The sequence below is a fragment of the Eptesicus fuscus genome, chromosome 24 (genome assembly GCF_027574615.1).
Source record: "Eptesicus fuscus isolate TK198812 chromosome 24, DD_ASM_mEF_20220401, whole genome shotgun sequence".
NCBI classification, from domain to species: domain Eukaryota; kingdom Metazoa; phylum Chordata; class Mammalia; order Chiroptera; family Vespertilionidae; genus Eptesicus; species Eptesicus fuscus.
The window spans coordinates 195,779-219,840 of record NC_072496.1 but is presented as its reverse complement, the minus strand read 5'-3'; the positions used below and the strand labels follow the sequence as shown (position 1 = coordinate 219,840).

At 49.8% G+C, this 24,062-nt stretch overlaps 2 protein-coding genes across 5 annotated transcripts; one reads left to right on the top strand and one right to left on the bottom strand.

Annotated features, from left to right (window-relative positions):
• Positions 1-331: 331 nt before the first annotated feature.
• LOC129148300 (alpha-1,3-mannosyl-glycoprotein 4-beta-N-acetylglucosaminyltransferase-like protein MGAT4E) lies at positions 332-6,675 on the bottom strand. The gene is made up of 4 exons (XM_054713147.1): positions 6,530-6,675; positions 4,471-4,658; positions 3,546-3,702; positions 332-1,419 (listed from the first exon to the last, which is right to left on the bottom strand). The coding sequence occupies exons 2-4, from the start codon at positions 4,651-4,653 to the stop codon at positions 332-334; spliced, it is 1,428 nt and encodes a 475-aa protein (XP_054569122.1). The 5' UTR covers positions 4,654-4,658; positions 6,530-6,675.
• Positions 6,676-7,201: 526 nt separating this feature from the next.
• On the top strand, positions 7,202-17,067 carry TMEM183A (transmembrane protein 183A). Of its 4 annotated transcripts, XR_008555356.1 has the most exons (9): positions 7,242-7,422; positions 7,540-7,629; positions 8,639-8,806; positions 9,827-9,986; positions 10,824-11,004; positions 13,123-13,203; positions 13,796-13,951; positions 14,967-15,960; positions 16,507-17,067. XR_008555356.1 is itself a non-coding variant. In XM_008159964.3 (8 exons), the coding sequence occupies exons 1-8, from the start codon at positions 7,314-7,316 to the stop codon at positions 15,150-15,152; spliced, it is 1,131 nt and encodes a 376-aa protein (XP_008158186.1). In that variant the 5' UTR covers positions 7,202-7,313; the 3' UTR covers positions 15,153-17,067. The 4 variants fall into 4 exon arrangements, 3 of the variants coding, with proteins under 3 accessions (XP_008158186.1, XP_027992747.1, XP_027992750.1); XM_008159964.3 differs by having other exon boundaries at positions 7,202-7,422; positions 14,967-17,067; XM_028136946.2 differs by having other exon boundaries at positions 9,830-9,986; positions 14,967-17,067.
• The last annotated feature ends 6,995 nt before the right edge of the window (positions 17,068-24,062 follow it).

Below are 24,062 nucleotides of genomic sequence, written 5' to 3'. Positions count from 1 at the left end.
GTCATGTGATGTGAGCATCAATCAGTCCTACCCACGTGCGCCTGCTGTTTCTGCGAGTCTGGTGTTCCTGCTCCAAGGGAAGAATTCCGAATGGTAGACCTTCTGGTGAGTAAACAAGGAAGGCTTTTAACAAGCCACTTTGTCCACCAGTGGGACCAAGAGCACGTGACCTTCACTCTGCCTTTCAACACACACCTCTTCTGAATGAACAATCCTGAAAGGACCCAAGTTCAATATTTTAATGTTTTGTTTGTTTAACCTCTGTAGACTCTCACCTCCAATCTGACCACTCCCAGCACTCCTGGTGGCTTCTCCATTTACCACCTAAACCTCACTTGGTCCAGAGGTGGATGTGCCTGACCACTATTCCGGAGGGAGCAGCGGCTGTCACAAGCAGTCTCACACATTTCACCTTCTTCCCAGACGTGGGAGATAGTACCTGCTTGTTCAGGACGCCATTCACCACCAGCCCCAGCAGAGTGTAGTCGTCACAGTCACTGACCCTGTTTGTAGAGTCATAGCCCAGTTCTACTTGTCCCTCTTCCAGCTGATTCCAGCCTCTCGGGTCAGCGCCAGTCAGCACCTGAACTCGGGACACGTGGGCGGGTACCTCCAAAACCACAGTCAGATGGCTGCCCGGCTCAGCCGACTTGGTGTAAAAGAAAGTCTCGTCCAGGCTGTAGGCATGTGAGGGAACCGAGTCGTTGGCAACCTTCAGGCTGGTGTGGATGGAGGCAGCAGGGTTGCTGGGAGAGCCAGTGTCATCTTCCTCAAAGGAGGAGGAGTTGCCCACGTGCTGGAAGAGGGAGGGCAGGAACTCAATTGATGTGTGCTGCACGAGGTCCTGAAAATGGGAGAGGAGGCAGCCCCAGGGCATTTCTCGGTAGAAGAGGAGAAGGAAGTGAACAAAGCGGGGCAGGTCTCCTGTTCGAAAGAGTTTGCCAGTGAGGCCCATCGGGGAGAACTCCAGAGTCAGCCAGGGTCTGTTTGCCCAGGCCGATACTGCAGTAGCTATCTGGGTGACAAATCCGGGGGCACATTTCACATCATCTTCGATCATCAGGAAGTAGTCGGAGTGCTGGGTGGCAAAGTTCATGAGGAAGGCATAGTCCATGTTTTGCTTGGAGTGGACAGCTGTGTGGCCAGGAGGGTCATCAAAGGTCACTTTCAAAGGAAGGTAGCTGGTGAGAGGAGTCGTGATCACCACCAGCTCTCTGGCCTGGATGTGTGGTTGAAACATGGTGGAGAGGTTGTAGATCATCTGAACAAGCCATTTGGGGTCAGGACCCGCTAGGTGTACCAGAACCGTGAAGTGTTTCCGCTCGGATGAGGAGGAAGCAAAGAAGAGAGACTGCAGGGTGTCCACGAGGTTGCTCCCTTCAGTATGCAGCCCTGAGGAAATCCCTATGGTCAGCAGTTCTAAGGTTGGGAAGAAGAGAGGACTTTTGTCAGCTTACAGAAGTGAGAAACATAGTTGCTACGGGTGAGGTCGTAATACTCGCAGATCTTTCCATATACCAACTTAATGTCTTCCTATGGTTATTGTACATTTTCTCCCCCAAGCCCACGAATGGACTATGTTAGGAGTTAATAATCTGGTCATAAGTTGTGAATTAAAAAAAAAAATCATTACCTTTGAGAAACTATTGTTGGAGAAATAAAGATGATAAACTAAAAACATTTGCATTTATGTCTCCTCAACCAGAGTCCCACTGAAAAACCAGAAAGCTTGCCATTAGAGAACTGTAATATTTGCAGAATTCCTAGAAGATAGAGACTATGGAATGGGGGTGGTGAAAAAGTCTAAATAGAAGAATTCATAGTTCAGAAGACACACAGAGAAAACAAATGCACAGATGTAGTTTCATACTGAAAGCCTCAGAGGAATTCTAAGTTCGAGCCACCAAACGAAAGGTATGAGCCCTGGGATGGTCACCTGGATAAATCGGTCACAGGACTGCTTCCAGAACCACTGGACCACTGACCACTGAGGGGCTGGCTGTGGCAACATCCATCGCAGGCAAAGTGCTACGATTTTCTAAGTAAAGTGGAAGGTCTGCCTGGGGAGAGCCTATGGGTGAGTCCTGGGCTGGAGGAAACCCCAGGACTGGAGCAAGAACCCTAGGCAGCAGCAGGAGGAGAGGGCAGAGCTGACGTGGCTTCTGCCTCTAGGATAAAGCCCTGGGTGTGGTTCCCTGAAGGTGACATTGAGACCTGGAGAGGCATCTGTATAAACTCACGAATTTCACGTTTCAAACCACTGAAATTTGATCCTATTGAGGCTCAAATTGTCCTATCTTTGTCAAACAGCCTGTTGAAGTTGGATCCTGAGTCTTTTTGATACGACTTTAGTCATTTTTAAAGGCTTCCTTACTATCTGATAAGACATTTCCTGCCTTGGACCTGGAATCAGCCTGGTTATTTTCAGTGGAAAACAGTATTTATGTAACAAACGCTCATTTCTAGGCCATTGGATAGAGCCAAAATATATATATTTCTAAAGAGATAAAATACCATCATGAGTTCATACTGATACTTCATAGCGCATTTAATTAAAAAAGTACAGCATCATAGCCAGCGAGGTTTATATAAAGTGGGATTATTGCTAATTGAAAAATAAAAAGCATGTAATTTTAAAGAAAAAAGTAGTTTTTCTTTATTCAGCATTCTTGTGTTACTGTTTTTTAAATTTATTGATTTGAGAGGGAGTGGGGAGAGAGAAGCATTGATTTGTTGTTCCACTCATCCATGCATTCATTGGTTATTTCTTGTATGTGCCCTGACCAGGGATCGAACCTGCAACCTTCGCATATTGGGATGACACTCTAATGGGCCTGGGCTACCCAGCCAGGGCAGAGTTCTTGTATAATTAAGGCCAACGTTCTTCAGTCCCCTTGAACTTAACTGTATTTTATTAACATAATAGCTTAGTCTTGCCCTTTGAATTCTAAAACTGTTTGCATCAGAAAAAGCTTATTCTGTGTTAAGGTTTATTTTTTCTTATCATTGCAACTTATGAGGATCCAATGAGTGTCATAGTCCGACCTCAGGAGGGTCCAGTCTCAAAGGGGAGCTTGCCGAGCAGGGGGAATAACAAAGTCCGACTGAGCTGACAGATCAGAGGCCACATGTTGTCTAGACACAGATCTTAGCAACAGCTGCCAGCATGGTTACCATGGCGGGAAAAGGACACTGCAGGGGTCAGTGAGGACCACAGACAGATCTAGCTGGAGCTGTGTTTTGAGAGTAATTGGCCTATAGATGGTACTTAAAGCTGTTAGATTGGGTGAGGTCACCAAGGCAGTCCAGACAAGGACTGAGCTTTGGGCACCTCAACATCTAGATGCTGGAGAGAGAAGATAAACCAGCAGAAGACACTGAGGATCTGTGAGTGAGGCTGGAGGAAAACCAGAGCTTGGGATCCTGGAAGCAACCGGAGAGAGTGTTGACAGGAGAGTGGTCTACTGTGTCAGATGTCATAGGTCCCTGCTCTCCACCTGCCTGTCCTGCCCCTTCATGGTCTTAGACCCCTTGTGCACACTCACTTTTTTTCTTAGGAGGGGCTCCGATCAAGATATAGGAGTTCACGTTTTCGAGTGGTTCTGAGTTTTTCTGCATAACTTTGAAGGTTTGCAGGTGGCGTGTTCTACCAGGGTTAAGCTGCATCCGGGCTCTCTGCCAAGCTACCAGCTCCTTTTCCTCCTGAGAAGAGAGTAAGTTGCAGCTCTGAGTCTTGCCCTTTGAGAAGAATGGCTGGGTGGGTTCTGCTCTGCATCACATAATAAAACATCTCCAGGATACAGGCAGGTTGCTCAGGGCTCAACTCAGTTTCTTCCCTATCTTCTGATAAAGTTCTACCCTGGAGATTCTTGTACAGGTTATGGGTCCTGGGGTGAAGGGACCCGGGTTACATGTAGGGAAGGAGATGGTCTCAGTCCACGCCATTCTTCCCCCACAGTCATCTCTCTGACTAGTCTGATGTGGGTCACTTAATCCCATGAAGGGCAAAGCATGTGCTAGGCATGAGAAGAGACAGTGATGCCATTGCAATGCCCCAGTCTAAACTCTTCACCCTTCAAGTTCATTCTCCGCCCCCCACCCTTTTTTTTTCTTTTCTGGGTTCTGGTGAAATTTCTCATCCCCTTACAGTTTTTCTTGGCTTGGAAAAATGACTTAACTTCTCTGAGTTTCAGCGTCCTATGGAATAAAACGGGGATAAAATGTGTAACTTTGAAACCATAGGAAAGAAGTGTAATTTCTTCCCAACCCTGAATTCCTTCTTCCAGAGTGCCACCTCCTTTATTTCCCCATCAAAGAAAAGTATGTTGAGTCCTCAGGCTTTATTATCTTTCTCCTTTGAGTGTCTACAATGTTAGTGACAGTTGCACACAGACGGACACTTAGATAGTGTCTCCTTTTTCTCAGTCCAGGGACTTCAACTTTGCCCGACCCACAGCTTCTGGTACTCACCAAGGAGAGGAAACTTGTAGTGTCAAAAGGGTTTTCTTTAATGAAGAAGAAGACTGAGAACAGTGCCGCTGCAGCAGAGAGGAGCATGCACAGGACATCTCGCATGGTGCCATGGTGCCGGTGGGGAGGACCTACAGCGGCTTCTTCATCTGTGACCATGGGTGTGCACTCAGATGTCTGCATTTACACTGTGAGAAAAGTTACCATTTGACAGTAATGTGTGTTTCTTTAAATTTTATTTTTATTTTTATTGATTTCAGAGAGGAAGGGAGAAGGAGAGGGAGAGATAGAAACATCCATGATGAGAATCATTGATTGGCTGCCTCCTGCATGCCTCCCACTGGGGATCGAGCCAGCAACCCTGGCATGTGCCCTTGACCGGAATCGAACCCAGGACCCTTCAGTCTGCAGGCTGATGCTCTATCCACTGAGCTAAACTGGCAAGGGCTGACAGTAATGTGTTTTGTGAATCAAGAAATGATTGTATAAATAATATATAAATATCATTGTTTTTTAAAAGGTTATTTTTTTAGAGAAGTTTTAGGTTCACAGCAAAATTGGAGGAAGGTATAGAGATTTCCCATATACCCCCTACCCCCACATGCACAGCCTCCGTCATTATCACCACCACTCACCAAGCTAGTGCGTTTGTTATAACTGATGAACCTACGTCCACACCATCACCCAAAGCTCATTGTTTACATTAGGGTTCACTCTCGGTGTGGTACATTCTAAGGGTTTGGACATGACTTGTATCCATCATTATAATACATATATTTTCACTGCTCTAAATATCCTCTGAGCTCTGCCTATTCATCCCTCCCATCCCAACCCCATGGCAACCACTCATCTTTTTTTACTGTCTCCATAGTTTTGCCTTTTCCAGAATGTCATATAGTTGGAGTCATACACTATGTAGCTATTGCATATTGGCTTCATTCACTTAGTCATATACATTCAAGATATGACCATGTCTTTTCATGGCTTGATAGCTTATTTCTTTTTAGCACTGAGTAATATTCCATTATATGAATGCACCACAGTTCATTTATCCATTCTACTGACAGATATCTTGGTTTCCTTCAAGTTTGGGCAATTATGAACAAAACTGCTATAAATATTTATGGACAGTTATTGAATGAACATGTTTTCAAATTTTTTTAAAATAAAGAAATAACTTTTAAAAAATGATTTTAGAGAGGGAGGTCCGAGTTGGCATAATCCACTTATTTATGCATTCATTGGTTGATTATTGTATGTGTCCGGATGGGAGAGGGAGAAATCGAGCCACAACCTTGGTGTATCAGGAGGACACTAAACAACTGAGCTCCCAGCCAGGGCCGTTTTCAACTTCTTATCTGTTGATGATTTTACTAAGGATCCCTTGTATGTGATTACTCCTCTCTGTCACTGCTTTTCAGATTCTCTCTTTGTTTTGAAAGTTTGATTATGTGGCCCGGTGTGGGTCTTTTAAGTTCATTTTACTTGGAGTTTGTTGAAGTTCTTGGAAGTTTATATGTCAAATTCAGGAAGATTTCAGCCGTTATTTCTTCAACTGTTCTCTCTGCCCCTTTCTCTCTCTTTTCCTCTGGGATTCCCACGATGCGTGTGCTGGTCACTCTCTGCTTGAGTTGGGACATCCATTTTCTTCTGCTCTCAGACATCGGATCCCCTGGTCTCAGGCCTTCAGGTTTGGACTGGAAACTACACCAGCAATTTTCCTGGGGCCTCCAACTTATAGACAGCAAACCATGGGTCTTGGTTTGCTCATCCTCCATAATTTTATGGGACAGTCCCTCATAATAAATCTCTCTTTTCTATATATCCTATTGGTTTTCTCTGGAGAACCTAACAGGCACTTATTAACCCTTTGCACTCGGATGTCCAGTGTGACTCGACACGGTTAGCAGTAGAATAAAGGAATCGAAAAAAGCAAGCGAGTGCAAAGGGTAAGGATCTATGATTGGGACTAAGAGGTCCAAGAGACCATCTCCCTTTCTGAGAGGCACCTTCGTTCCCCCAGGGCTTGTGAAGAGGCATCAAGGAAATCATGTATCACCTTGACTGGAGCTGTAGTTCCATCTCAGATTTCTTCTTTCTGGGTACACAGGAACTCAACTCCACACTCCCAAGTGTTCAGGACTTTCCCCAAAGTCAACAGAAGAAAATGTAATGTTTGGGAGTAGTGGAGAGGCTGGGATGGGGCAGAATATGCATCCTCCGAGACAAGACAAACTTGGTCACTGCTCTCAGATGACACCCTCCCTGACAACCATTGTTTTCCTGACCACGCCACCTCACACCTAGCACAGTCCTCAGTGAGGGTCCCCAGGAAGTGGTGAGGAAGTCCTGCTATCAGCTTCCCGGGTTTCTGACCTAGATCCAAGGCTGTGGACTAACTGCGCCACATTTCTCTCCCAATGAAAACAGTTTTATTGATACTTCCCCAAGTATAAATACGATACATGTTCAATGTAAAACACCGAGTCAATTACAAAAACAAAAGGTAAAAATCAAGAACCCAATGGTCAGAAGTAATCTTTGGTTAACATCTGGAGAGGCAACAGAACTGGCCAACGGTGGCAATCTCTCTGAGAACAGGAAAATCTCTCCGTAAAGGGTACAAATCGCGGAGACCCGCAGGGCCCCCGACAGCGCAACCCCGGCGCTGGATGTTGACGTCACCACGACTGGCGCTGATTGGCGTCCAAAGAGGACGTAGCGCCGGTGCGACGCAGAGCCCTGATGAGTCATCGCGAGAGCGGCGTCCTGCGGCGCGGGATGGCCACGGAGCCGGGTGGCGCTGTCCCGCGGCTCCCGGAGCCGGCTCTGGGGCCCAGAACATGGCCCGGGGTCCCGGCCCGCTAGGGCGGCCTCGCCCCGACTCGGCCGCCATGCCCAAGCGAGGGAAGCGACTCAAGTTCCGGGCCCACGACGCCTGCTCGGGTCGTGGTGAGCGAGGGGCCGGGCGGTGGAAGGCCGGGGCCGGGGGTGGGGGAGGCGGCCGGGGCCGGCGGGGGGACGCTGAAGGGAGGAGGCCGCCACCTCTGAGGGTCATGCTTGTTTCAGTGACCGTGGCGGATTATGCCAACTCGGACCCGGCCGTCGTGAGGTCCGGACGAGTCAAGAAAGCCGTCGCCAATGCTGTTCAGCAGGAAGGTAGGCTGCCGACGACCCTCCGGACCCGGGCCGCGGAACTGGGCGTTTTGATCCTGGGGCTCCATCAGTGTTTTCCTTGCAGCCCTTTGGGCATCTTCCGTAAACGAGTTGGCTCTCCTCGGGGTTGCTCCAGAGATTCCAGGGCGGGCGCCGGTGAGCCGGGAGCGCGAGCACTTTCTGCAGCAGCAAAGTCTGGTGTCCGTCTCTGCATCACAGACCCCTCTGTGTGCTCTTCTGTAGCTTCCACTTCCTTCTTCTTGGTTAGTCTTTTTCCTGCAGTTTGCTGCGTCCTCCACGAGCTCTGCCGTTTGCTTCTAGTGGAAGAACCTTGAAGTATATTCTTTCCTTCTTCCCTGTTTCTCTTACTTTCAAGCTTTGTACTTACATATCCTTGAGACTTGTGTATTTTAAAAAATATATTTTAATTGATTTCAGAGAGGAAGGGGGGGGGAGAGAGAGAAACATCAATGATGAGAGAGAATCATGGATCGGCTGCCTCCTGCACGCCCCACACTGGAGATCGAGCCCGGAACCCGGGCCTGTGCCCTGACCGGGAATCGAACCATGATCTTCTGGTTCATAGGTCTCGCTCAACCACTGAGACTTGTGTTTTTATGACACCTACTATCTCCAACTCAAGAACATGATTAAACTGGATTTAGCGCCACTCAAAACGCTAAACGCTGATTCTCAGAATTTATGCAAATGAGAACAGCACTCGCCTTTAGTTTTAGCCCGTGCAGTTTATAGTGGGAGAACAATGCACTCCCTTTTTCTTCACCTCTGAAGTTGGCACTTTTCAGGAGTCCATTTGCCCGTTGCTTTCCAGTTTTTTAAAAAATTTAAAATGCTTAATTTTCTTCCTTTTTAGTCTCAGCTTTCTTCAGCAGACTCTCATGCTGGTTATTCCTTTTATTTTTCCCCCCTCATGGATGCTGATATCCTGCCTAAGCCATTTGTATCTCTGGATGGGACTCTGCCTTCTCACTCCTTCCTTATTTCCTTCTAGTAAAATCTCTTTGCGGCTTGGAAGCCTCTCAGGTTCCCGCGGTGGAAGCTCTCTCTGGGGCTGGTGAGCCCTGCGATGTCACGGACAGCAGTGACGAGATGGATGCGCAGGAGGAGAGCATCCATGAGAGACCCGTCTCCAGAAAAAAGAAGAGCAAGAGGCACAGAGGTACAGAGCTTGCTCTCTTTTGGTTCATTCGTCCTGTGTGTGGTGACTGCAGTAGAGAATCCGAGTTTGGATCTCAGGAGTGGGACAGGGTTTAACATACCATGAAGCTTTTCTTTACTGATTCCATTTCGACATTTTGAAATTTCTTAATAATTATGTTTAAAACACAGTTCTTTAATAATGACTGAATTTTGACCCTGAAGACAAATTTTTAATAGCACTCTGCTTCGTAAAAGTTCTGATGCGTCTCAGGGGAGGAAATACTGGTGTCCTCTCTTTCAGAGAGCGATGTAATGTGATACAAGGTGGGGCCCAAACATGGTAGACGGAGCCTGAAATGATTGCAAGAAAGGATAGGAACCAGAAAAGAGGATGTTTCTTTAGAGGCCTTGGTCTCTGATATGAGGAACTCAACTCAAGAACCTGATTGAGTCAAAGAACTGCTGGGAGCAATTACCTAGAAAAGCCGAGGCAGCAGGAGGGAGGTGGTGTAGGGGCTTTTGCCCAGGAAAGAGAAGGAAGAAATCTGGTTTTTGGATAGTTCTATGACAGGTCTGAGCTAAAGGTTAGCTAAATCCTAATTTATTTAGGATTAGCCCAGAATTGAATGATTTAATGTATGCAACATTACTTTGAAAACTTCAAAATAACATATAAATAATTATTAAATAAATGCCTTAAAAATGAGACCTATTCACTGGGGCAACAGGAAGCAAAAGTTTCCAGCAGCTGGAATAAGCAAGAAGTGATGAGTTTGAGAGGCTCCCTTGTACCTTTAAACCTTTTTCTTAGCTGTGCAAGACCCAGGAGAATCTAAGTGTTGGGGGTTTTAGATATGTGTGTAATAGAAGGTCAGAGTTTATGGAAGGTGATTTAACTATGGGTGGTGGGCACACAGTGCAATATACAGGTCATGTATCCTAGAAATGTACACTTGAAACCTTTAAGACTCTGTGTGTGTTGTGTTTTTTTTTTTTTAAAGGAAAGGTCAGAGATTATAGTTACTTTTTTCTGTTTCAGAAGACCTGGATGGGGCTGGGGGTGAAGAGTACCCCATGGATATTTGGCTGTTGCTGGCCTCCTACATTCGTCCTGAGGACATTGTGAATTTTTCCCTGATTTGTAAGAATGCCTGGACTGTCACTTGCACTGCTGCCTTTTGGACCAGGTTGTACCGAAGGTGCGGCCACAGGGAGCTCCCTGTTGTCTGTGTAGCTGATTTCATGCCGTTTGTGATGTGAAACTGCTCCTGGGATGGTGACCTTTGCACTTTCTCTACTCCAGGCCTGGTGTGAGCCTGGCTTTGGGTTCCTTGAGACCCTCATTTAAAATCTGTATTATTAATTCATCGAGGCAACCGTCTTCCCTGTGGTTGGCCCCTCCCCTCATCCAGTATCCATTTGCAGCAAAAGTGTTGCTTCACATTTTAGAAGAATTGTCTTTGATTTTTCCTCGGGGGGTTGTCTTAGCTGGAATTTTCAAAAGCTTCAGATGCCCACCTGTTTGTCTTTCCAACTAGATTAGTTTCTTATATTTGCTGGTCGTCTTGAAGTACCATATAGTTTTGTTCTTATGCTGCCCTCCATACACTTGTAGGGGTGAGGAGAGGGTGAACAGTGTGACTAGTAAGAGGGCTAGTTCTTGATACTGGGTACAGAAGTGTAGTGAGGTTAGGAATTGTCAGTGAGAATGTGGTGGGAAGGAAGCAGAGAACTTGGTATCCCTTCTGGACAGGGTCTGAAGTATCTGGTACTCCTAGCAAAGCTAAGACTTTCCCTTTTTTAGGGTGAAATATAGATAATTAGAAATTTTAAAAAGGATGGAGAAGTATAGGATTATAAGGCATATGTAAATTGAGTTTCACATAGCAAAGAAGCAAAAGTAGCTGAGAAGTGAAGAGATGGTGATGTGTGTGTGTATGAGAGCGAAGTCACACTGAGACCAGGAGTCACAGGAGACTGACCTGGAGCAGGAGAGACAGGCCACACGTTGGTAGGAGTAATGTGTCGTGTTTCAGGCACTACACGCTGGATGCCTCTCTGCCTTTGCGCCTGCGCCCAGAGTCCATGGAGAAGCTGCGCTGCCTCCGGGCATGTGTGATCCGATCTCTGTACCATATGTACGAGCCCTTCACTGCTCGAATCTCCAAAAACCCAGCCATTCCAGAAAGCACGCCCAGCACATTGAAGAATTCCAAAGTAAGTGAGAATCAGCGTGGGGCTCTTGTGTGGCAGGCCTGTTCGTGTGGCTTGTCTCTAGCTTCCTTGGTGGGGTGGGGGCTAGGCCTGCGGGTACCAGGCTGCTGGTGACTAACGTGAACTTCCAGGGCTCAGGGTTTTCCCGTCTCCAAGACGTCCCTGCTATGCCGGCCTGGCTTCCTTATGCTTTTATCATATTCCTCATTCTCTTTACCTTACTTTCATGCATTACGTTCACGTTAGATGGTTTTGAAGGTTTGGGATAGGAAGAACACACTCACGTGGTAGGTCTCAGCTGAAATTCTCAGTGTTTTAAATCACGATGCGGAGGTAGAACACGCACAGCCTACTGGTTTTCTCTTTCTGTTGGGACACTGCCATCTGGGTTTCCCTTTTTGTTGACCTGCTTTAGGGTCCTGGTGTGGACCTGCTCTTTTAGCATCTGCTGGCATTCTGACTTGTACGTAGGTGTGTTAGCCTGGTCCGTGCTCTTCCTTCTCTCCTCACAACGACATGCCTAGTGAACACACCTTTGTCCGCAGGGCTTGTATGGCAGATACTGTGATTCAGGCCAGTTGATGCCCCCCCCCCCCCCCGCAAACTAATATTGAGTCTGTAGGTAATTTTTATTCTCAGCTTAGACAAAATCTGGTGTTCTATAGCACTTCCTACTCTTTTGTATTTTGTTTTTATGCTTTGGATGGTACAATGATTCTTCTCTCCTAGTGTAGCCCAAGTGTGATAATATTCTACCTGATACATATTGATTAAAAGGTTCTGCTGATTTCAAGGTTATTTATCAAGGTTCCTCCCAGGGTTGCAAATGGAGGTGGTCAGGGCCATGAGCTGAGCTCAGTTTAATATCACGCCAGCTGATGGATACAGGGCTGGGGTAGAATTTCACCCAGCAGCTGTTTCTGCTTGTAATGTGAGTGGACAGTGTGTTGTGTCACGTTTACAGTCCCCCACACCCTCCTGAATAGTGATAGGGTCAGACTAACTATGATGAAGAGGGCATCGCCCCAGCGCTGACCAGCCAGCGGTAGGTCGGTTGCTGGAAGCAGAGCAGCATCGGGCAAACTCGTGCTGACACATCGTAGCGGCTCCAGTGCCCAGTCCTAAAGGACCTGTGTCTTCACTCTCTTAGAACCGCCTAGTAATTCTTAAAAGTGGACTCTTAAAAGGCAATGTGGAATGATCGCTAATGTTTAACCCAGATAATAAGCCCAGGCTACCTGGCTGCTTCTTCTGTGCCTTGTTGTTAGAGATCTTCTGAAGAGGATGTGGGACCTGCAGTGGCAGCTGTCCCATGCATGGCCTTGCCACTTGTACAGCCACAGTCGCATGGCATTCAGGGAGCTGCCAGCACGCCTGAAGGAGCGGTCCCATGTTCCCGGACTCCAGCTTTTCGTATACGATTCTCCCTCTCTCTCTTTTCAGTAGCATAGCTTGTGTGGGACACTGGAGCCGTTGTGATGGCAGCAGAAGTGTTTGCCCCTTAAAGCCAAGCCTATTATTTTTGATGGAACATCAGGACGTACAGGGCATGTCTGAAGGGCAGGACAGCTGGCACGGCGGACGACCCACCCCTTATCCCCTGGGAGGTACTTGACTTCTTGTGCTTAAACTTAGCTGTAGCCTGCCTTCACCGAGGGGCGTGCTGAATTCAGCCCAGTTCTGTAGTGTCCACCCTGGCTGTCGGCTCCCAAAGGGTCCTGAGTGGCTTGCTCCTGTTGATTCTAGGGCTAGCCTTCTCTGCCTGCCTTGGATACCATCTTGCCTGGTGGCTGTTTTAATATGGTGGAGTGGCCTGCTGAATCAGAGAATGCCCCAGTCCCTAGAGACCATGTTTCTGTCCTTAAAGATGAGGGTTGGCTGCACAGCCTCTGAGGTTGACTTACATTGGTCCCTCTTCTCTGGACTGAGTAGACCCGGGACTGTCTCTTCATGTTGCACAGCGTCAAATTGGGGGGCGGGTCTCTATCTGTGCCAGAGTGAACCCGCAGCATTAGAGCTGGCAACCAGAAAGGGTTCTGCTGATTTATTTTTGTTGCCTTATTTTGATTTTTTTTCTTTTCTGTCTTTTATTTATTTTTGGTTGATTTTCTTTTCTTATAGTGCTTACTTTTCTGGTGCCGAAAGATTGTTGGGAGCAGACAGGAACCAATGTGGGAATTCAACTTCAAGTTTAAAAAACAGGTATGTAATTGTATCTCCTCTTTGTTTTTCAGATATCTTGTTCTAGTAAATTTAACTAGGCATAAAGTTGACTTATTAAAATTAAATACACATCAAAACCTGTAATACTGCCATGAAGAGAAAACGAAGAGGGAACTCTCCTGTGAGAGACACACAGGGTGTAACAGGTTAATGCAGAGAGTGGGTCCTGGGCCCAGGAGCACAGCCATGCAGGATGCCTGGGAGTGGAGGCCACGGGCCCCCCTTTGTGCAGCACATGTTGTCTGCAGTGGGCAGGTCACAGGGAGTTTGCGGTCTTCCAGACATTGGAGAGCCTCTGACAGAGCTGTATGTTTCCATTTCTTGCCGGGTGGCAGGAAATACCATCTAACTGCAGCATTGCACCCACTGCCACATTGCCCATCCAAAGGTGCCCCCCTTTCAAAGGGCAGGTTTTCTTGATCTCTATGGAAACCAACCTGTACATAGAAAAAGAGGAGAAAACAGAAACGTGGGTCTCACAGCATCAGTTGAGCCATAGAATTTTCATTGGTGGAGTCTTGTCCATGAACATGTTGTCTCAGCCGTGAGATTGATTTTCCGTTCTCCTCAGTCCCCTAGATTAAAGAGCAAGTGCGTGGGAGGGTTGCAGCCTCCTGTTCAGTACCAAGATGTTCACACCAACCCTGACCATGACTGCTGCCTCCTGCAGGTCACCACCCTCAATTTCATCTTTATTCCCATTGTTATGGGGATGGTATTCACCCTGGTAAGTGGAGACAGGGTGTCTCCTCCGCTCTTGCACAGACTCTAGCTGTACCTAGGTTTTGAAAGAAATTTGTAAGTTTAACCATTGAAGAAGAAATCTTTAATGAAGATGTTAAAAAGTCTGAAAGCAGACTTGTATATTAGGAACAGACAAATTTGTGTAGAAGTTATGCATGTTGGAGAAGAGTATTTTATCTCTGTTCTCTGTAGTAAAGGGAATGTTTCTGCATCTCCTTTGTAGTGATCATTAATGTGAGAAACATTATCCTGCTAGGGACAAGGATGAGGCCGTACGTGAGCCCTATATAGCTTTTTTTTAAATGGTAAAATAAATAATACATATTCATTTAAAGAATTTAAGCAGTCATATATACATTGACAGACTTCTGATAATCTACAACTGCAGTTTACATTTGGGGATTGTTCTTTAATGCGTCTGTTAATATGTGCATGTGCACACTGCCCCTCTGAAGTAGTTTTGTGTAATGTCATCCACGCTGCTCTTATTGTAGGCACGTGTCCCCTTTCTCTAGGGTAGGCCACGTTACTGACCTAGCTGTCATACGCTAGGTACTTGATACCCATATCGTTCTCTGTGGACCTACACATGCATCAACATATTTAGAGATTTTGTGGTGTATTTTACCAAGAAAACAAAAAACGGGATCTGGGTGTGTTTTATGAATCTTGATTTCACTTGCTCAACAATATCTGTTTAAAATCTCTTCAAGCCATCCAGCTCTAACCCAGTATTTAAACGTTGGCTTTGGTGGTAGTCTTTGTGCATATATCCTGATTTATTCAGCCGTTGGAGAGGCATTCCTTAGCCTACTTTAAATACTATATCAGCTAAGCAGAACTTATGAAATCACTCTTAATTTCTTATATCTTTGCAGAGATCATCTGTGGCCTTGCCAATGCAAATGTTTTCTAGACTCTCATTTCAGAGGGGCTGTAGGGGAGCAAGGTGGTTCACTGTGGGTATGGGATGTAATGTCATTGCTTTCCCTTCCCAGTTTACGATCAATGTGAGCACGGACATGCGGCATCATCGAGTGAGACTGGTGTTCCAAGATACTCCTGTGCACGGCGGTCGGAAGCTGCGCAGTGAGCAGGGTGTGCAAGTGATCCTGGACCCAGTGCACAGCGTTCGACTCTTTGACTGGTGGCACCCTCAGTACCCGTTCTCCCTGAGAGCGTAGTCCCTGTGTTCTGTCCTGTGGAAGGGGTGGCTGGATTGTTTCTCTGGTTAGTGATGCACATACTCTTCAGGTTCCTGCGGCTCCTGCTGGGCGAGGGAGGAGGGTTGAATCAAGAGGAAAAACAACCATGACTTCTAAACATATTTTAATGTAAGAGTTTCATCTGAAAGGAGAAACGGGGCCCTATTTTCTGTGTTAAACCACACTTGGTGCTATTGAGTTTGTTGTTCTTTATTCTTTTATCCTGATGAAAATGGATGATCTTGCTCTAGGAAAAAATTAGACTCTTGAATCAAACAAGGAAGTTTAAGCATTCCCTATGGATCAGAGGAACCTTAGAGGCATAGAATTGCTGCTACTGTTGCTTCCAATTTAGCTGCCCCTCAAATTCAAGTGAATATTCTCCCTTGACCCTTCTCCAGAAATAAACCAGGTGACAGGGTTTTCAGAATCTTATAAGATTGGCTTGTGTATCTTTCTTTAAAAATAATTTTTGGCTATTTATCACATAAATAATACTTTGCCAGTTTGGGATTTTAGCTATTTTTTTGCATGAGGCTGAGAATAGTAATAGTAATGACTGTGTCTTAGGTCCTGTACTAGGAACTTTATGTAATATCTCTAATTTCCACAGTCCTGCAAGGTAGGTGTTACTGCTCTCATCCTGTGGTTGAGGAAACAGAATCAGTGACGTAGGCAGGACTCCCACCCAGGACTCTCAGCTCTCCCACAGAAGGTTATTCTTGGTTTTCTTGTGGTAGATGGTGGCAAAGGGGAGTAGGCAGAGTGCACATAGAAAAAGTCAAAGGTGAGTAAAAATTTGATTGTATTTGTGTGCCTTATCCCTAATCAACCTGAAGTTGTATAAAATTGATGAAAGAGTCTGTTAAATATGTTTTTAAGTAAAATGTAAAACAAACCAGGAAATTTATTACAGGAAAGATGGTGGTATTTTCATTGAATTGTTAGAAAGGCATTTCTTGTACTGAAGGTCATTAAGAAATACATCCCCTGTCGAAACCGGGGTCCTGAACTACAGGCACGGTGACTCCTGCTCCGCCCGGGCGGCCTGGCACCGTGTCGTTCTTGCAGAAGCACCGTTGTCAGGTCGTGCTGTAGCTGGTGTGCTCTGAGGAGGGCATCCTGACTGGGATGCTTTTTTTGTTTTGTTTCGTTTTTGCTAACAAGATAATCTTGCTGCTTTTTGCCTCCTGCTCCCCTGCCACATGAGGTGGAGATTGCCATGAGGTGGGTGTTAAGATGATACTCTTTAGACAGGAAAACCTTGTCACCATACTGCTAAATTAGTGTGTTGTTTTTTCCTTACCATCCTCCCTGCCCCCTGCTATTTAAGGACTGTTCTTAGGGAGCATCTGCTGAATACTTCTGCTGACAGCTAACCTTAGCCCACACCAAGGCTGGAATTAAAGCTGTGCACACAAAAACAGAATTGGGGCATTTGAACGATAAAAGCAAAACCCAAGACCGTAAGCACCTTGCACATCTCTGTAAACATTGCCCCTGAGGCAGAGAAGAGAAGCACAGATCCCTGGTCCTGGAACTAAAGGGGGCTCTCCTGGTGGATTTCATGTCCCCCATTTAGGAGTTCCTTTAAAAAGGGGAGTGAAATGCATTTGGCTATTGTGTTCTGACAGCTGCTGAGGTTTTGTATCAAGCTGTGGTATGATGATTGACAAAACAGACGATGCTTCAGCATGGCGTTGACAAACACTTAACATGGCTGAGTTGCCTTTTCTAGGGTGATTGGTGTTTATTAATGAAAGGATGTGAAGTGTCTCAGGGATTTCCCTTTGATGAGACCCCCCAAACCACCTAGAGAAGGTTTGAGACTACCTTTGTAAAACCTGTTTTGTAATTTTCACTTCCTTAAATATATACCTTGATTTTTCTCTGATGGTCAGACAAAACGTACATTTAGCTTCATTTCTCACCCCCCAAATACATCACAATTATTCAGATTTTCCTACATTCTACAAAAGATACCTGGAAACTAAGCCAAGTGGTGAATTTATTAGAGGAAAGAAAAAAAAAAGGTTATATATGCAACTGACCTCAACTACAGCCTTGCTTTATTGAACGTGCGCATCTGTAAATATGTACATAGTGCAAATACATAAAAATTCACACGTCTGCAGTGCACACGGCCTTGTGCAGGACTGAGCAGGCTCAGGGATGGACATCACAAACCACATTGGAAAGGCATTAATAGCCACACGGGACGGGGGAAGGAGCAGTTCAGGAAAATGAAGAGAATACTATAATTTGTCCATCAGGAATTTTGGCGTTGAGACTGTCTTTATAATGTTAACAATCACCAAGTGCTGGAGTTGATCAAAGTGACACAATTGAGTGCACACTATGGAAATGTATCTGGACTTAAAGTTTTTCCACTAAAAAATGGGTGTGACCAAAGGAAAAATAAATGGGCACGAGCGAGCAGGTGTGAAAGGTGACAAACCAGACAAGGCCAGGACGGAGGCCGATCTGGGGGGCAGGTGGCTAGATTTGGGACTGGGTGGTTCAAAGGGAGGGCGGGTGTGACGCGCCGCCTGGCTCGGCTGAGACCACGCAGCCTCCCAGCTGCTCTCAGGTCACGTGCCGGGGCCGGGCTTGAGGGTGCCGGCAGGCCCCGCCCCTGGGGTGGGGCTCCGCAGGGAGGCTGCAGTGGCCTCTAGTCACGTGGGGGCGGGACGTGCCCGGGCAGGGGCGTGGTCTTGTTGGGGGCGGGGCTTGTGTCTGGGAGGCTGCAGCTGCTCAGTCCAGCCAGGGGCCTCGCGACCCGGGGGCTGCTGGCCTCGCCGAGCTGCCCGGTCTTGGAGGACTGCAGGCAGGTGAGCGTCTAGAGCCGGGATTGGGGGTAGATGTCTCCACCTTCAGCTTTCGCACAGTTTGGGGAGGGGTCTCCTGCGCCTTCAGCATCAGCCCGTCCCTCTGTCCCTCTGCCGCCACCCCTCACCGGCCTGCCGTTCAGTGCAGTGCCCTTGGGGTGAGCATGGGGGCGATGCACAATCTGCCGGGCGGTGGAGTTTGTGCTCATCTATCGACCTCGGAGGCAAAGCTTGCAGGTCTGGAGAAAATGGGAGGGGCTGCACCCCCATTCCTCCTCCCCTACCCCCACCCCAGGAGAGTCGGAGAAGCGCCTCAACTCCTGGGCCAGCTCCGCTTCAAAGATACCAGGGGCACCAGAGGCGCTCAGGACTTGGCGCTCTCCTGGGGCGGGGGTCGTCAACCTTCCCGATCTCTTCCAGCGCCCTTCTCAATGTCGCCAGCTCTTCACCCTCCAACTGTCAGATGCAGACTGAGCCTGGGATGCCCGTCTGCGCAGTGCCAGCCCGAGTCCCACTGAGGTGGGGGCGAGGTGGGCGCCACTGGCGAAGAGGGCGGGGCTGGAATCCTGAGCGGTAGGGTGAGGGTGCAAGCTGACGACCACGCAGTATGTTTTCCAGGGCCGATCCTGCAGCTTTCGGGGGTGGGTGGGAAGAGAGCTGTCCGGTCCGGTTGGAGGACTTGGAACCCCGTGTGGGTGCTTTTCTTTGGGCCGGAAAGGGGTGGAGGACAAGGTGCCACTAGGTGCTGACGTCACCTTTGAGGAGAGGCACCAGCGGTGTGCGTTACGGGGCAGGGGGTGGGTTGCTGCTCTGCTGCTGCAAGTGAGCAAGTGGTTAAGGGGAGGCTCTGCTTAGTGTGGGGACCCACTCCCCATGCGGCCCCTCCACTAGCCGGGCTTCTCCGAGGTGCTGGAGCTGGTACTTAGTACTCTGTTCAGCAAACATTTATTGGGCACCTACTGTATGGCAGATGGTGCTGGGGGCTAGGTCTTTTGAAGGCAATTTAGGGCCATGGGGCAGTTGAAAGGCACACGGTTATCCTGTAGGCACTCGTAACAGCCCCTCCCCACTTTGTCATATTGCTATTGGATTAGGAAAGGGCAGAGCCGCAGGGTGGGATTCCAGCCCACCCACCCCTACCATCAACAGCCCGGCACTCCCAGGGAAGCTGCCTGCCCGGAGGAGCAGCTTGAATGGTGTCCCTTGGCTGTTTTCTAGGACTTTGTCCTGAGGTCTGAGGAGGCTGCTGGGGCACATGGTATCTCAGAATAATGAGATGGTGAACATCCCAGTGGTTGTTTCCCCCCTTTCCCCGGAATGCTCTAGACACCTGGCCTCGCGGGGACTGCAGCTCTGGAAGACAGCAGAGTGTGGGGGCAGGGGGCGTGGAAGGGAAGCTCCTCCAGCCAGTGCTGTCTGGGCACCTCCTGATGGCAGACCCCGGTGTGTGACCTGGCAACTGGGTGCTAAGGAGTCATTGGGGGGGTGGGGGGGGAGGCAGGGCAGGGAGCCAGGCTCCTGGGTCTCTCGATTGCTAAACTCTTAGGGTTGGAAAGAGTTGCCAGGGGTTTCTGTGGTCTTTTTACAGCCTCTGGGTATAATGGGGAGAGTTGGGGAGAGGACGGGCAGTCAGGCTGTGGTGGCAGTGAGGCAGGGTGAAGGCTCAGCAGGGCCCGGGAGCTGGGGGCGAAAGGGCTTTAGGATGTGAGGGAGCTAGCTGTGGCCACTCTATGCCAGGGATACTTTCCCCTGGGGCTTAGGCCCTGGATGGGTTGCTATGGAAACATGATGTGGTATGGAGCTGTGTGGAGTATGTGTGCTGGAGAGGAGGGGCTGGTACGGAGTAGGGATGACTGAAGGATGGAAAGCTTCCCCAGGTCCCAGGTAGAGAATTGGGAGGAATGGAGGGGAGGAGTGGGCATTGCAGCCACAGGAAGTCACCATCTGTCCCCCTCAGCCTGCTGGCTCACTGACCTATAATTAGCTCTGGAAGGCACAGGGTACTGGCTCATAGGAGCCAACGTGGCCCTTCGGATGGTCATCAGAGCAAAAAGTACTCGGAGGCAAACTGTAGGGGCTGCTTCTAGGCCCTTTGATGTCCTGAGGGATCTCTGGGAGCTGAGGATGCTCTGGGGACAGGGCTGTGGGGCAGGAGCTCTGGGCTGAGGAGGTACAGCTCCAAAGCCAGGCAGAGCCTGAGGACTCGCTGGGTTACTGGCTCACCAGGCACACAGTGGGCTCAGGCTGTAGGGTTGTTGGGCGGTGAGCATGCAGGACCTCAGAGAGCCCTTCCAAGCAGGAACCCGGAGTTCTAGGCAAGGGAGCTGGGGTGGGGTGAGCGCTGGATGGTGGAGGCCCCAGCAGCTACTACGGAGTAGGACTCTGCTTAAAGGAGAGATGCTGGGGGTGGAGAGCCGGGCTGGTCCATGAGTAGTGGACATTCGGCGGGGGGGTCATGGGGTGATCACCACCATTGCTAATGCACGTGGAGCCCTGGGCTTGGGAGACCCTGCAATGAGGCTCTGATGGGTGCAGTAAGTAGAAGGGGGGCTGGGCCCGGTTACTTGACCTCAGCTCACACTAGGCCGGTAGTGGAACCAAAATACTTGGCCCTTGTTTGGGCCAGAATCTGTGCAACTGATGGAATTTTCACTCCTTTATTCTCATCCACGTCCTTCCCCCCTCTCCCTCTCCTAGTCACATGGATTTAAGGACCACACACACACACACACACACATACATACACACACACACACATTCTCACAACCAGTCGTACAGCTGAGTCTTGAGGAAAGATGGCTCATGACTAACTCCTGGGAGCAGCTAGAGAGATGGGCTTCACAGATATAGGCCCAGGGGCCTCATCAGTGACCAGGATGGCTGCTGCTCAGAGACCTGCCCCCAGGCAGGGAGGGGGAGCTGCTCCTGGGCTGCAGCACCCTGGCACTCTGGATGAGGGTCAGAGAGGCCTGAGAAAGGCCATGGGGTGAAGGAGTAAGGCCCCGCTATGGACTCAAACAGACTGGACTTGAACCTAGTTCTTCCTCTTCCTCACTGTGGAAACGTGGTTATGTGACTGTGAGTCCCGATTCCCATGTCTCTGAAATGGGAAGAAGAATTCCGTGTCCTCGCAAGGAATCGTGAGGACTGGAGTGAGTTAAAGATATGCCAACCAACAACACAATGCCTGGCGCGTGGTGAAAGCTGAGTAAATCATAGTTGCTATCGTAATTGTTACTTTCCTGCGTCACACCTCCCTCCCCATTTCCTGCAGTCGAATTGGGAGGATGACCTTCCTCTTAGCTCTTTGCTTTGAGGCCCCCTCTTGGCCCAACTCATGGGCATTGAGACTTGAGCACCAACTGGTAGCTTGGCTTGGCCCTGTGGCTTCCATGGGGCAGCAGCCTGGCCCTGGCCACGCTTTCACAGTGCTGGGGCCTGCCATCTGGTGGGGCAGCAGGGAGCCAGAACATCGGACCCAAGTACCCATTCCTCCCGTTGGATGGGAAAGGATGGGGGTAGGTTTTGGGAAGCCCAAGAGACCTCAGAGTTTTCGTGTCCCGTGTTTATGAGCCGCAGCCCCTCCCTGCTCACACCCACGCAGCCCTGCTCACCTGGAGCCCTCTTCCGCTGTTTTACAGCCTGCCCGCACCCCTCACCGGCAACCCCTCCATCCCCCAAAAATGCTTGCTTTGGGGGCGGCAGCTTTCGCCTCTGAATCAGGGCCTGTGCGTGTTACTGAGAGGGCAGGAGCTGAGGCTTTGTTAGGCTGAGGTGATAACTGCGCTATTTAAAGGCGGCCCTGTCCCAGGCCTCCCTTCTGCTGACCCCGCGGGTGCCCTCAGCAGGGCATCTGGCTCTACATGATGGCATTTTGCCAGGGAAAATGGAGTTGCTACCTGGCCCCTGGTTGGAGGGCGGCTGGGGAGGGGCTGGTGGCAGCGAAGCTAGCTTCTCAGTTGCCAGAATGACCAGGAGGATTTGGGGGGAGGCCAAGTTGGACCAAATAGCCAGCATGTCACAGTGGGCAGCCTGGGAGCCTCCAGGCCTTTCCTGTAAGGACCCGTAAAACCTCCCGCAGGCCCACCTTTGCCCACCACTGGGTGCTTCATACTCGGCATCGTGGGTGCTTTCTGCTGTTCCCAGCTCTGTTATCCGTGACCTCATCCCTCTGAGGGAGCACAGCAAGCCTTGTGGGGTCCGTCTTACAGCAGAGGCCTCGGTACGTGGCGAGAAGCCCAGCGATACCCAGGTGGTCTCCTCGGTGCCAGCTGTGGGTCGCTCTACACTCCCTGCAGGCTGCCCGGGATCAGCATGCTTTCTACCTCAGCCTCCTCTCCTGCGCTCTCATTTTTTCTTGGGGTGGGCGTGGGGGAGGGGAGGGGAGGGATGAGGGCCTGGCTATGCTGCGCTTGAGGAGGTGGGGGCATGGTGACCTTTCAGCCTCACAGATGGAGCACCCAGGGTGCGGGGTCCTGGGCACTGGTGCTGGTAGCATCAGTGAGACGGCAGCTGGGCTCTTGTTCTGGGGGCAAGGACGCGGGGTGGGCAGGTGCAGACCAGGGTGCTACTTTTTTTTTTTTTTGCCTCCATGGTGGCTGTCAGCTTGGGGACAGGCTCCCCCGGGTCAGAGTGTGTCTGGGAGCGTGTGCGTGGCCACCTGTGTGTATGTCCTAGGTCTCTGTGCTCTGTGTCTGCCTCTGTACATGTGTGGGCAATACCCACACGCCTGCTTGAACCACTGGCCCTCTAGTTCTCACGCTGGCACTCTAGCTTCCTCTGGTCCAGGCCCACATTCTTCCCCAGCCTCCCCCAGCGCCTGTTTCTGCCCAGATCATCAGCACATTGGGGGAGGGCATGGCAGGTGGGTTGGGGTGGACGAGGCTTGGCTCTTCTCTGGTTCTCCTGTGGATTCTGACCTCACACTGGGCCCCCATGTGGCCTGTCCTCTCCCATCTGCCACCTGAGGGTGGACCAGAAGCTGTCCCTGTGTCTCCCAGGTGGAGAGGGAGAGGGAAGGAAGGAAGACTGTTGATGGAGCATTGCTCTGCTGAGCGCCTCACGTCTCAGGTAGCAGGAGCTCTGCAGAGTGACTCAGGTGGTGGCCTGCAGCAGCAGCAGGGAGGTTGGAAGCTGGCTGCAGGCAGAGAAGTCCCCAGCTGCCTGCTGGCTCCTTTGCTCTGATCACTGGGCATTCCTGTGCCAGGCTCAAGGCATTGCTAGAGCTAGGCTGTGTACATGCTAACACAGCACCAGAATGGCAGTTACATGGAGAGAGAAGATTCCAAGCCTTGAGCAGGGCCCCCACCTCTTAGCCCTGTCCCAGGAGAGTGACAGCCCCACCCCACATCCACCTGGATTTCCTCGAATCATCTGGCCATGAAAGCAGAATGGACACCTGCTGCTGTGTGCCAGGTTTCAGGGGTGGGGTGACAAGCCAGAGCCTCTGCCCTGAATGCTGGGCCCCAGTGCCCTCCGGGCCTCACCAAGGAGCCTCTCCAGGGAGCCAAGCTGCCCTGTGATGTCCTTTAACCCCTTCTTAGAGCCCTTTAACCCCTTCTTAGAGCCCTTTAACCCTTTCTGTGCTTGCCTTGGCCAGAGTGTGGGGCCAGAGACCCTGGTTCCTCCCCTCACTCTCTCCCACCCCAGGTCTCAGGAGGGCTCTGGGCAGCCTGCCGCTGGCTGAATCATTTCTATATTTGGCCATGGAGCCACGTGGGTGGGAACCACTCCACTGCGGCTGCACTCTGACAGCTGTGGGGGAAGCAGGGGCAGAGGCTGTGGTGGGAGTGCATTCCCCAGGAGAACTGGGTGCGTAAGCTGAGAAGGGGCGTGCACTGATACCTCCCTTTCCTTTTCTCCACCCTTCCCTGGGTGCCTTCTCCACTCCTCGGGTCCTCACAGCAGTCTCTTCTCCCACAGGCCACTGCCCTCCAGAACCATGGGTGTTGCTCGACCCAGCTGGGACTCTGCCAGGCTCCAGTGCTCCGTCTAAGCAAAGGACCTGCTTCCAGCTACCCTCTTCCCGCCTGCCATGGCCACGCTCGGCTGCTGCCTGCCT